At 39.9% G+C, this 13740-nt stretch overlaps 1 protein-coding gene across 1 annotated transcript in view; it reads right to left on the bottom strand.

Moving 5' to 3' along the window:
• The window catches only part of LOC139929410 (uncharacterized), a 28564-nt gene extending 15041 nt beyond the window's left edge, over positions 1-13523 (bottom strand). Inside the window, exons 1-2 of the mRNA XM_078284777.1 lie at positions 12809-13523; positions 5073-6064 (exon numbers count right to left, since the gene is read on the bottom strand). Coding sequence (XP_078140903.1) covers positions 5073-6064; positions 12809-13523 — 1707 coding nt within the window. Of the gene's footprint in view, positions 6065-12808 lie in introns of the transcript that reaches the window.
• Positions 13524-13740: the final 217 nt, after the last annotated feature.

The raw sequence follows: 13740 nt of genomic DNA, 5'->3' as shown, positions 1-13740 counted from the left end.
ACGGAGCCTCGGCTCCAGCTTCTTTGTCCGTGATAGTATCATCCATACATACAGAGTCTTCTGTTGGTCAGGTGAAGTTGTAAACTATACTTTTGAAAGCAAAAATCGGAAAGTAGGTCTCGTTCAAGCATGCTTGCATACACCGTCCGCCATCTTGCGCAACGTCACAAAGCTTTTTTCCTGACTCCACCTTTCCTTCACGCTTCTTTTTTGCAGTAGTTTAGACGCTTCCAGGCGTATTACCTCCCTCTACAGGTCAATGTAAAAAGGTTATAATGCCGTGGTTTTCAAAAACTGCACAATTCTTCATTCAGTTAGTTGATGGTTCTTTCGGCCGAGCAAAGTTTAAAAAGAAAAGGAAGAAACTCCTAAATGTTTAACATCTTTTAATTAAACCTCCCTTTCTTTACTGTGTTTCTGGAAGCTAAAATGGAGTGGTGGAAAGAGTACTAAAATGTCCAAGTCCTACTAGAATAGAACAGAACAGAATACTTTACTATCACACAGGGAAATTTGTTTTGCAATAGTAAGCATTAGATAGATAGATAGATAGATAGATAGATAGATAGATAGATAGATAGATAGATAGATATTTTTATTAATCCCGAGGAAATTTAGGCAGCCAGTAGCTTAAATATGGCACACAATTAAATACACACAATAAAAATGTATGTATTGTTATGTATTTGTGTATGCTAATGCATACATTAAGGCGTAACTTTGGTTTGAGTATTGGGGGGTTTGAGATGCATAGTCCCCAAGAATACCAACCCGGGGGTCTGGGGCTATGCCCCCTGGGAGATTTCTTTTTAAAGAACAGCTGTGAAATGATCATTTAGGTGAATTTTCGGGGGAAAATACTTAAAGACTACGGATCAATAAATCAAACATGAAATCACAAGATTTGTAAACAGTTGATCAAACCAACAGTTCAGAAAGTCACAGACTTCAGTGGGCTGGTCGGTGGTCAGCTGAGAGAGATGACTGGAGCTTCTGACTTCTCTAACTTTTACTAATTAATAGATTAAAGTAAACTTGTTCTTAAAATAACTTTTGAAACAGTAGTCACCGATGTTAACAATAAAAAAAAGGAGGTTCCACTTCAGAGTAGGCTATGTGGCTTGTAGAGAGACAGAATAAAACTAGGACTGCAAGCGGTCATGGACGGGGCCGGCCAGATGTAGCATAAGAGGAAAAAGAGAGTTACAGCAAACAAAGCACATTTACTCAGCATCACCCAGGACTAAAACTCACAACCTTTGACACCAAGGGGAAGTCATGAACTTGTTGAGCTATCTGTCAGTGGTTTAAAGACAGGAGGCGTCACGCTATGACTGAGGCAACCAGCAGGGTGCATGATACGATCTGTCCATCCATATTAAGGCAGATTTCAAGCTAGTGTGAAATATTCCGTTTTCAAGATAAAATTCTGAGAATTTGCGTACTTTATCTAGACAACATAGAGCTGTATGTAATTTATTTGTACAAGTATGGAATGCTCCATAAGCGAATAACTGATGTTTAAAGATGCTCCATTTTCCATTGACTACAATGGTTTCCATAAGGGCAGAATTCAAATCATTTTTAAAAATTCTGTTTTTCAGAAAGAACTTGAGAAATTTTGTACGTTTCATCTACCAAGACAGGAAAATATTTTCTATTTTTTACATGAAGATTGGACATCAAGTAAGCAGCAATTCACCGTGGCTGTGTACAGTACCATTTACAGTCAGACATTTTGATGAGCTGTGGGCTCAATTTTTGATCAAATGAAAAACCCAACGATTGTTTTATTTGGGCAGGTCTAATGATGCTCTGTAGTGATGTGATAATGTGATAGTGATAATGATTTTCATTTAATTTCTGCAAGTATGTGGGACTAGTTAGAATTAATTAGTTTTACAGTTTTTAATAAAAACAGAGTGGTGGACTTCAAAATTTAATATAGGTAAGAGTGTATGAAAGTTTTGTCTTGTTTGGGCCGATAACCTCAGAAAATTACAGAGCTGTAGCATGGATTGTTGATTTTTTATGATTTTCTAAAGTTTTAAACTTTAAGCAGCTGCTGTAGCGCCACCATCTGGACTATTTGCCCCATACTTTAGTGAGTGTGGTTTGGCATGGAACTGGAGCTATGTGCTCCAGCAGCGGAGCTGCTGCCGGCCCCTAATGAACGACAAAGAGTACAAAGCAGTGAGATTTGAATCTCCGATCTTAAGTCTTGTTTTGTTGGCCTTGACATTTCGTATTGCCGTTTATGGCCTCCGGCATGCAACATGGGTTGTAAAGCTCTTGGTTTCCTAAGTTTGTATCGGCCTCGTAGCCTCTGGCATGGAGCTCAGGGCGTGAAACACACAAGGGAACAATACAGCAGTCCATAGAGGACATACATAAAAACTGGAACCGCTGCACACTGCCTCGACATCCACACATAACGTGGCGCATTTCAGCAGCATGGAGCAGGCCGGTTCTAGACTGCTTTGATTAGGTGTAGGAACTACGGAGCCCCCCTGGGGTGACCTGAAAAAAAAAAAAAAGACATGGAAATCCGTAACCTCGGATTTGTAAACCGTGCCCTGAATACGAGGGCATGGTTTACCAATCTGTGGGTATGGATTACCAGGTCTTTTTTTTTTTTTCCACAGGTGACCCCAGGGTGGGCTCCGTAACAAACATTTATGGATTGCCTAAAACAATTACATGAAACATGATTAGACAATAGCTGTATCTGTCATGCTGGAGTTGGGGAGAGTTGGGTAGTAGTAATAATACTATTAATAGTAGTTGCAGTACTAGTTATGTAGAGCTGGGCAGGACAGCTGGTGTCAAATCTGTTGAAGGGCAAATTCACATTATTGGCCCTATCTAGGTTCTTAAACTGTAAGTAATAGAGTACTACTACCATTTCTGGTCCTATCCACTACCTAAAGTTAAAATTAATAAAGTACTACTATACTATTTCTAGCCTGTCGTCTTTATGCTATTGAATGAAAACAGTTGCACTCCACATAAATAGTTCTATAGCAGATCACTTTATTTCCATTGCAGACACACAGAGTACAAAATTAAGTATCCAATCACGTGTAATACCACCCAAGTGAGACATTTTATTTTGCCAGTGCAAAATATAGTATGTTGGTCAAACATCCCGTAAACTAAAGCCTGTAGCATAAAAAGTGGAGATATGACATTTCCTGTAGCCTGCCACTTTATAGAGTGGGCACATGGTGGAGGACCTAAAATCTATCGGGATTAAAAAAGTGGCAAAAACGATGGCGATATTGAAACAAGGACACACCGTGTCATAGATGTGAAGCATGAGGTGAGTGAATAATCCTGGTTCAGTGTGTCTGTAGACATTGGAATGCCACCTAACGGCCGCAAGTCAAGGCAAACTTTATTTTTATATAGCACATTTCATACACAAGGCAAATACAATGTGCTTCACATAAAACAGAAAAAATACATAAAAATCCTCATAAGCCAACTTGCTCAGGTCCACACACCACAACTATTTAAAATGACATAAAAAAAAGATAAAATAGGTAAAACATAAATAAAAGAAATAAATGATAAACATCTTACATATTTGGAATACCTTGCTTTTACTTAAATGTACTCTTCAAGTTTTATTTCTGATTGAATATAGACACCTAAACAGTCTAACAATTTCTTTGACGATTTTGTTGAACTACTGTCCAAAATCTCCACAGATTTTGATTGTCTGCCTATATCGGGTGATCATTAATAATCCAAATGATAACCATGCTATAGAGCTGACTAGCATGCTTGAGGCTTTTGGTCTGTCTCAGCATGTGTCGGGTCCCACCCACAATCAGGAGCATACCTTGGACTTGATTATCACTAGGGGTCTCAATATCACTAAAACTGCTGCTATTGATGTTGTCATATCTGATCATTTGTGTTTTCTTTGATGTGTCTATAATTCTGGAACAAGAACCTAGGCCAAAAATTGTAAAAAAAAACAACAACAACAAAAAAAAAAAACAATACTGCTGCAGCTTTTATGAATGCCATATCTATGTCACCAATGACCACTGCACATTGTACTAATAACCTTGTTGAAAACCTGCCAAATTAGGAATGCCATTGATGACATTGCACCAGTTAAGGTGAAAATCTCTGGTAAGCAAAAAGAACCCTGGAGAAATCCTGTGTCTGTAAAACAACGGAAAAGAGAATGCTGAAAGACTGAACGTAAATGGCGAAAAACAAAACTCCAGGTTCACTATGATATCTATAAAGAGGAGCTTCAAAACTACCTGTAAATGAGCGAAATGAAACCGACATCAGAATGTCAGTTTATTGTGGTGTTACTGCGTTCAGCTCAACCAGCAGCTCTGCAGCTTCACCTGCTGTAGGGCCCTTTGGTTGTATTGGTTGTTGTCTCTCCCAAAGAGTTCTGTCCTCCTCCATTAATAATTCACGCTACAAAAGTCGGAGAGATCTCCAACGACACTGAATTTCACTTTCACTTCACCTAAACAGATGCACATAATCCCTGACTTGTCTACTTGCGCAGCGCTGGGATGCGCTACATCTTCTATGCACAAATAAACTTTAAAATGTAGTTAAAGATAAGCATGCCCAATATTTCCATTGTAACTGAATCAACCACGGCCGACAGACAGCGTGACTTAGTTGCTCGTACTGCGCTTCTGAGCAACACGCTCGCTGCTGCCACTGGTGGTTGAATGGTAGACTGCAGGTGCTTTTTCAAGTGGGCCAGGTAAGCAACCACCTACAATAGTGTTTCTCAGCTCAGTCCTCAAATGCCATCTGTCCTGCAACTGCACTGTTGCACACCTGATTCAATTTAGGGCCACCCCCTCTCACTGTTCCACTCTGAACATTTTTTTTTTCTCACTGTTCTGGCTGAACATTTTAAAACAAGTTCAAGTTTGTGTATTTCCATAGCCCTTCATCACATGCATGTCTCAAAGAACTTTACATAGATTGAGCCTAACTAAATCCAACTAATCAACAATCAACCATAGAACAGAATTACATCATTAATACACACACACAACAAAAACTGAGCAATTAAATGGTCACTCTCCTGTGTGGAGTCTCATGTGCATCGTCAATTTTAGTTTATAACCAAAACCTTTACCACAGACTGAGCAATTAAATGGTTTCTCTCTTGTGTGGACTCTCATGTGTGACGTCAAGTGTTTATTTAGACCAAAACTTTTACTACACACTGAGCAATTAAATGGTTTCTCTCCTGTGTGGACTCTCATGTGTGACTTCAAGTCTCCTTTATAACCAAAACTTTTACCACAGACTGAGCAATTAAATGGTTTCTCACCTGTGTGGACTCTCATGTGTGCCTTCAAGTATTCTTTACAACCAAAACTTTTGCCACAGACTGAGCAATTAAATGGTTTCTTTCCTGTGTGGACTCTCATGTGTTTCGTCAAGTATTCTTTACAACCAAAACTTTTGCCACAGACTGAGCAATTAAATGGTTTCTCTCCTGTGTGGACGCTCATGTGTAACTTCAAGTATTTATTGTGAGTGTAAGTTTTATCACAGACTGAACATTTAAATGGTTTCTCTCCTGTGTGGCTTCTCATGTGTACAATCAAGTTTTTATTTTGTGTATAACTTTTATCACAGACTGAGCATTTAAATGGTTTCTCTCCTGTGTGGACTCTCATGTGTATAATCAATTGTATTTTAGAACCAAAACTTTTACTACAGACTGAGCAATGAAATGGTTTCTCTCCTGTGTGGATTCTCATGTGTCTCATGAAGTATTGTTTACAAACAAACCTTTTACCACAGACTAAGCAATTAAATGGTTTCTCTCCTGTGTGGTTTCTCATATGTGTCTTCAACTGTTCATTTTGACCAAAACTTTTACCACAGACTGAGCAATTAAATGGTTTCTCACCTGTGTGGATTCTCATGTGTGACTTCAAGTCTCGTTTATAACCAAAACTTTTACCACAGACTGAGCAATTAAATGGTTTCTCACCTGTGTGGACTCTCATGTGAATCAGCACAGCTCCCTTGCGGCCAAATCTTTTACCACAAACTGAACAACTAAAGCGTTTCTCCCCAAGTACTTCACTGTTTTGCAGTGAGTCTGAACCTGACTGAGGTTCACTAGTTTCCATCCAATCATCATCACTGTCTTGAGGTGCAGGTTCAGAAGAGTCTGAAGTGTTTCCGTCACTAATTGGTTGTAAATCACTAGCTGGATCTAAGTTCCTGGCTGGTTCTGATACTCCACAGTCCTCTCCATCAGCTTCTGTTTTCATCTGTTCAGTTGAGCTGCTGGCTAGAGGCTCTGCCTCTCTGTTCTCCTCAGTTTGGCTTTGATGAAGCTGTGAGGACTGAGGTTTCTCTTCATCATCATCTTCACTCTTCACAGGGACAGTAGTGAATGGGAACTTGGTGATATCAGCCTCCTCCGGCCCTTGAAGCTGCTCTCCCTCCTGACTGGTCCAGAGTTCCTCCTGTTCCTCTTTAATGTGTGGGGGCTCTGGGTCCTGCTGGTCCAGAGCGGGGCTCCACTCCTGCTGCTCAGGGGGAACCTCTTCTTTACTGACCAACAGCTGCTGGAGGTCTGGAGATACGGCTGAAATACAGACATATTCACATTAAGGAAAACTGTGACTGTAAATCAACCTAAACTTGTTACTGGGGATGGGATGATGTGGTATCTCACGATTAGATTCAGACCCGTCTGTTCTCCTCCCATTACACACGCGGGCGTGTGGGATATTTTTTTTTCCATGTCAAGAAGACAGCTGGCTGAATTCCCGAAAACTAAAAGTAACAGTTAACGTTACTCGGAATACAGCAGGGTTTCCGAGATTAGCACGCGGTCTATCTGCTAGTCAGTGTTGCGTTAATATTACCTTTTTAACTCTGACTCTGAATGTTTGCTCCCTCAATCCAGATTAATATAGAAACATATTTTAAAGAAGGCAAAGGACTTGTCTTGAGGAGGAGCAGGGACAGTCTGGACCAGAGGAGCTGCTGAGCAGTAAAACAAAGTAGATAATGTCACAATGTTAAAGGCTAGCAATTTAACGATGTAAAGATACAGGTGAGACTGACAGCACAGAGAGATGTAGCAGGGCAGTACAGCCAATTTCCTCAACCATCCTGTTTTCCTCCAACTGCGTCGAGGCCAACAAGTCTAACAGACGTCGAGTTACAACGTGACTTTATTTCGAAAACTGCTTTGCCACACGAACATGCACGTTTCATTTTCCACTAAAGAACACATAACTAGCATGCTAGCTGTGTCCCCCCCCCCCCCCCATTGTTATTTACGAATACGAAAACCAGCTATCTAGAAAAAAAAGCAACGTAGCCTCAATCTCAAAAGTTTTGAATGCAAAGGGTAAAAGCACAATACGTCTTTGCAAATATATTTACATTTTAAATCGAACTGCCTTGTTAACTCACCTGACCAGCTGAAAGCGCCTGATTTCACCGGTTTGATTGATGCGCAAGGACAAATAGTTCCTATAAAAGGCAACTAGAGGAAATGCTGGAATAAAAGATAAACTATTTTAGCCTCTATATTGGACATATACATGATAGCATACTGCGTTTAGAATAATAACCTTTGCGATTCATGTGTAAACATTGCAGTTCGCACTCATGTTACAAAATGATATCCTTGTAAATGAATACAGTGTTTATTTGGTTAAACCACTGTAAAACAAGTTTTCCTCGAAATCACCATTCCCCCGCAGATTATATACTGTCATGTCGGCAAATGGTCGAAATAAAGTCACGTTGTAACTCGACCTCTATTAGACTTGTTGGCTTCGATGTAGGTTGAGCAAATGTTTGCTGGGAAGTCAGATAAGAAAAAAAAAATGGACCTAAATATCCTTGTTTAGTTTGGCAACTTCTAATCATTTAATTCCATTCTCTCCCTTGTAAAACATTTCAGTTTTTAGTCAAGAGGTTATGTTTAACTGTAAACTAACTAAAAAGTGTTCTCTGTCTGTAGAACACAGACTGTGTAGAAAACGGTTATTGTTACAGTGTGCTGGAGTCACACACAGTACCAGAAACAAGACCAAGACCGCGACGCTGAAGTTTGTGGAAGCGTCCCTGCCGGGAATCGTACTCTGTTCTCCCGATTGAGAGTCTGCAGTCTAACTGCCTGCGGCACACTTTTACCCACGTGACCATAAAATGGTGAACAAAGAACGACCTCAAAGCGACTGCTGTCGCGGGGATAAAAAGTAACATAATGCAATTAAATGGTAACACTCTGGAGCTCTGGTTTTAGGATTAATAAAATCACCTTTTGAGGATCAGAAGTAGAAGGAAACCCACAGACCGCTGGCCAAATTGTGTCCGCAAACAATGACGCCCATGGTCTACTGCCCTGCTTTGCTCACAAGAATATCATAGCATGTGTGTGAATTATTGATGTGAAAGTAACATTTAATTGTCACAAACCTGCTCTGTGTAACCGCACTTCAGGATTTAAAAGAGCGTCCAGCAGCTTTCGTTGTCGGTCGATCTCCTCTTTTGAACGAGAAGCTTCCTCCTCGTACTCTGCTGTCGTTCTTTCAAACAGCCCAAATATCTCTTCAACAGCCGCAGTTAGTCGCTGGTTCACCAACGCTCTCAGCTTTTGGACTTTAGACATTTTCACACAGTGACAGGAACTTTTCCTCCTGAACTATTTACTGACAAACTTTGTCCTTCAAAGCTCCAATAGCTGCACAACTAAACCATTCATCTGAATCCAGAAGAGAGAGGAGCTTCTTCTTCTTCTTCCTCTCAGAGCTAAACGGAGCCTCGGCTCCAGCTTCTTTATCCGTGATAGTATCATCCATACATACAGAGTCTTCTGTTGGTCAGGTGAAGTTGTAAACTATACTTTTGAAAGGAAAAATCGGAAAGTAGGTCTCGTTCAAGCATGCTTGCATACACCGTCCGCCATCTTGCGCAACGTCACAAAGCTTTTTTCCTGACTCCACCTTTCCTTCACGCTTCTTTTTTGCAGTAGTTTAGACGCTTCCAGGCGTATTACCTCCCTCTACAGGTCAATGTAAAAAGGTTATAATGCCGTGGTTTTCAAAAACTGCACAATTCTTCATTCAGTTAGTTGATGGTTCTTTCGGCCGAGCAAAGTTTAAAAAGAAAAGGAAGAAACTCCTAAATGTTTAACATCTTTTAATTAAACCTCCCTTTCTTTACTGTGTTTCTGGAAGCTAAAATGAAGTGGTGGAAAGAGTACTAAAATGTCCAAGTCCTACTAGAATAGAACAGACTTTACTATCACACAGGGAAATTTGTTTTGCAATAGTAAGCATTAGATAGATAGATAGATAGATAGATAGATAGATAGATAGATAGATAGATGGATACTTTTATTAATCCAGGAGGAAATTTAGGCAGCCAGTAGCTTAAATATGTCACACAATTAAATACACACAATAAAAATGTATGTATTGTATTTGTGTATGCTAATGCATACATAAAGGCGTAACTTTGGTTTGAGTATTGGGGGGGTTGAGATGAAAAGTCCCCAAGAACACCAACCCGGGGGTCCGGGGCCGTGCCCCCTGGGAGATTTCTTTTTAAAGAACAGCTGTGAAATGATCATTTAGGTGAATTTTCGGGGGAAAATACTTAAAGACTACGGATCAATAAATCAAACATGAAATCACAAGATTTGTAAACAGTGGATCAAACCAACAGTTCAGAAAGTCACAGACTTCAGTGGGCTGGTCGGTGGTCAGCTGAGAGAGAGATGACTGGAGCTTCTGACTTCTCTAACTTTTACTAATTAACAGATTAAAGTAAACTTGTTCTTAAAATAACTTTTGATACAGTAGTCACCGATGTTAACAATAAAAAAAAGGAGGTTCCACTTCAGAGTAGGCTATGTGGCTTGTAGAGAGACAGAATAAAACTAGGACTGCAAGCGGTCATGGACGGGGCCGGCCAGATGTAGCGTAAGAGGAAAAAGAGAGTTACAGCAAACAAAGCACATTTACTCAGCATCACCCAGGACTCCAACTCACAACCTTTGACACCAAGGGGAAGTCATGAACTTGATGAGCTATCTGTCAGTGGTTTCTAAAGTTTTAAACTTTAGGCCGCTGCTGTAGCGCCACCATCTGGACTATTTGCCCCATACTTTAGTGAGTGTCGTTTGGCATGGAACTGGAGCTATGTGCTCCAGCAGCGGAGCTGCTGCCGGCCCCTAATGAACGACAAAGAGTACAAAGCAGTGAGATTTGAATCTCTGATCTTAAGTCTTGGTTTGTTGGTCTTGACATTTCGCATTGCCGTTTATGGCCTCCGGCATGGAACATGGGTGGTAAAGCTCTTGGTTTCCTCAGTTTGTATCGACCTCGTAGCCTCCGGCATGGAGCTCAGGGCGTGAAGCACACAAGGGAACAATACGGCAGTCCATAGAGGACATACATAAAAACTGGAACCGCTGCACACTGCCTCGACATCCACACATAACGTGGCGCATTTCAGCAGCATGGAGCAGGCCGGTTCTAGACTGCTTTGATTAGGTGCAGGAACTATGGAGGCCAATCTACCAATCTGTGGGTACGGATTACCAGGTCTTTTTTTTTTTTTTCCTCAGGTGACCCCAGGGTGGGCTCCGTAACAAACATTTACGGATTGCCTAAATCAATTACATGAAACATGATTAGACAATAGCTGTATCTGTCATGCTGGAGTTGGGGAGAGTTGGGTAGGAGTAATAATACTACTAATAGTAGTTGCAGTACTAGTTATGTAGAGCTGGGCAGGACAGCTGCTGTCAAATCTGTTGAAGGGCAAATTCACATTATTGGCCCTATCTAGGTTCTTAAACTGTAAGTAATAGAGTACTACTACCATTTCTGGTCCTATCCACTACCTAAAGTTAAAATTAATAAAGTACTACTATACTATTTCTAGCCTGTCGTCTTTATGCTATTGAATGAAAACGGTTGCACTCCACATAAATAGTTTTATAGCAGATCACTTTATTTCCATTGCAGACACAGAGTACAAAATTAAGTATTCAATCACGTGTAATAACACCCAAGTGAGACATTTTATTTTGCCAGTGCAAAATATAGTATGTTGGTCAAACGTCCCGTAAACTAAAGCCTGTAGCATAAAAAGTGGAGATATGACATTTCCTGTAGCCTGCCACTTTATAGAGTGGGCACATGGTGGAGGACCTAAAATCTATCGGGATTGAAAAAGTGGCAAAAACGATGGCGATATTGAAACAAGGACACACCGTGTCACAGATGTGAAGCATGAGGTGAGTGAATAATCCTGGTTCAGTGTGTCTGTAGACATTGGAATGCCACCTAACGGCTGCAAGGCAAGGCAAACTTTATTTATATATAGCACATTTCATACCCAAGGCAAATACAATGTGCTTCACATAAAACAGAAAAAATACATAAAAATCCTCATAAGCCAACTTGCTCAGGGCCACACACCACAACTATTTAAAATGACATAAAAAAAAGAAAGATAGAGATAAAATAGGTAAAACATAAATAAAAGAAATAAATGATAAACATCTTACATATTTGGAATACCTTGCTTTTACTTAAATGTACTCTGAAATGTACTCTTCAAGTTTTATTTCTGATTGAATATAGACACCTAAACAGTCTAACAATTTCTTTGACGATTTTGTTGAACTACTGTCCAAAATCTCCACAGATTTTGATTGTCTGCCTATATCGGGTGATCATTAATACTCCAAATGATAACCATGCTATAGAGCTGACTAGCATGCTTGAGGCTTTTGGTCTGTCTCAGCATGTGTCGGGGCCCACCCACAATCAGGGGCATACCTTGGACTTGATTATCACTAGGGGTCTCAATATCACTAAAACTGCTGCTATTGATGTTGTCATATCTGATCATTTGTGTTATATTTGATGTGTCTTAAAATCTGGAACAACCTAGGCCAAAAATTGAAATAAAAAAAACAACAATACTGCTGCAGCTTTTATGAATGCCATATCTATGTCACCAATGACCACTGCACATTGTACTAATAACCTTGTTGAAAACCTGTCAAATTAGGAATGCCATTGATGACATTGCACCAGTTAAGGTGAAAATCTCTGGTAAGCAAAAAGAACCCTGGAGAAATCCTGTGTCTGTAAAACAACGGAAAAGAGAATGCTGAAAGACTGAACGTAAATGGTGAAAAACAAAACTCCAGGTTCACTATGATATCTATAAAGAGGAGCTTCAAAACTACCTGTAAATGAGCAAAATGAAACTGACATCAGAATGTCAGTTTCGACCACCAACAACAGTGTTTCTCAGCCCAGTCCTCAAATACCATCTGTCCTGCAACTGCACTGTTGCAAACCTGATTCAATTTAGGGCCACCCCCTCTCATGACACCCTAACTGAATCAGGTGTGCAAAAGTTGAGCTGGAGCAACAAGTTGTGTAAAAATGTAAACTTACTGTTCCACTCTGTCTGAACATTTTACAACAAGTTCAAGTTTGTTTATTTCTATAACTCTTCATCACATGCATGTCTCAAATAACTTTACATAGATAGAGCCTAACTAAATCCAACGAATCAACAATCAACCATAGAACAGAATTATATAATTAATACACACACACAACAAAAACTGAGCAATTAAATGGTCACTCTCCTGTGTGGACTCTCATGTGTGAGGTCAAGTGTTTATTTAGACCAAAACTTTTACTACAGACTGAACATTTAAATGGTTTCTCTCCTGTGTGGCTTCTCATGTGTAACTTCAAGTGTTTATTTTGCATGTAACTTTTATCACAGACTGAGCATTTAAATGATTTCTCTCCTGTGTGGCTTCTCATGTGTGAAGTCAAGTGTTCATTTTGAGTAAAACTTTTACCACAGACTGAGCATTTAAATGGTTTCTCTCCTGTGTGGACTCTCATGTGTATAATCAATTGTATTTTATAACCAAAACTTTTACTACAGACTGAGCAATTAAATGGTTTCTCTCCTGTGTGGATTCTCATGTGTTTTGTCAAGTATTCTTTACAACCAAAACTTTTGCCACAGACTGAGCAATTAAATGGTTTCTCTCCTGTGTGGACGCTCACGTGTAACTTTAAGTGTTGATTTTGTGTATAACTTTTATCACAGACTGAGCATTTAAATGGTTTCTCTCCTGTGTGGCTTCTCATGTGTGAAGTCAAGTGTTCATTTTGAGTAAAACATTTACCACAGACTGAGCATTTAAATGGTTTCTCTCCTGTGTGGACTCTCATGTGTAATTTCAAGTGTTTATTTTGCGTATAACTCTTATCACAGACTGAGCAATTAAATGGTTTCTCTCCTGTGTGGACTCTCATGTGTATAATCAATTGTACTCTATAACAAAAACTTTTACCACAGACTGAGCAATTAAATGGTTTCTCTCCTGTGTGGATTCTCATATGTACCTTCAAGTCTCCTTTACGAGCAAAACTTTTGCCACAGACTGAGCAATTAAATGGTTTCTCTCCTGTGTGGATTCTCATGTGTCTCAGCACAGTTCCCTTGCGGTCAAATCTTTTATCACAAACTGAGCAACTAAAGCGTTTCTCCCCAAGTACTTCACTGTTTTGCAGTGAGTCTGAACCTGACTGAGGTTCACTAGTTTCCATCCAATCATCATCACTGTCTTGAGGTGCAGGTTCAGAAGAGTCTGAAGTGTTTCCATCACTAATTGGTTGTAAATCACTAGCTGAATCCAAG

Source organism: Centroberyx gerrardi, chromosome 7 (assembly GCF_048128805.1).
Source record: "Centroberyx gerrardi isolate f3 chromosome 7, fCenGer3.hap1.cur.20231027, whole genome shotgun sequence".
Taxonomy (NCBI): domain Eukaryota; kingdom Metazoa; phylum Chordata; class Actinopteri; order Beryciformes; family Berycidae; genus Centroberyx; species Centroberyx gerrardi.
The sequence above is the reverse complement of the archived record's forward strand: the minus strand, read 5'-3'. Positions and strand labels throughout refer to the sequence as shown.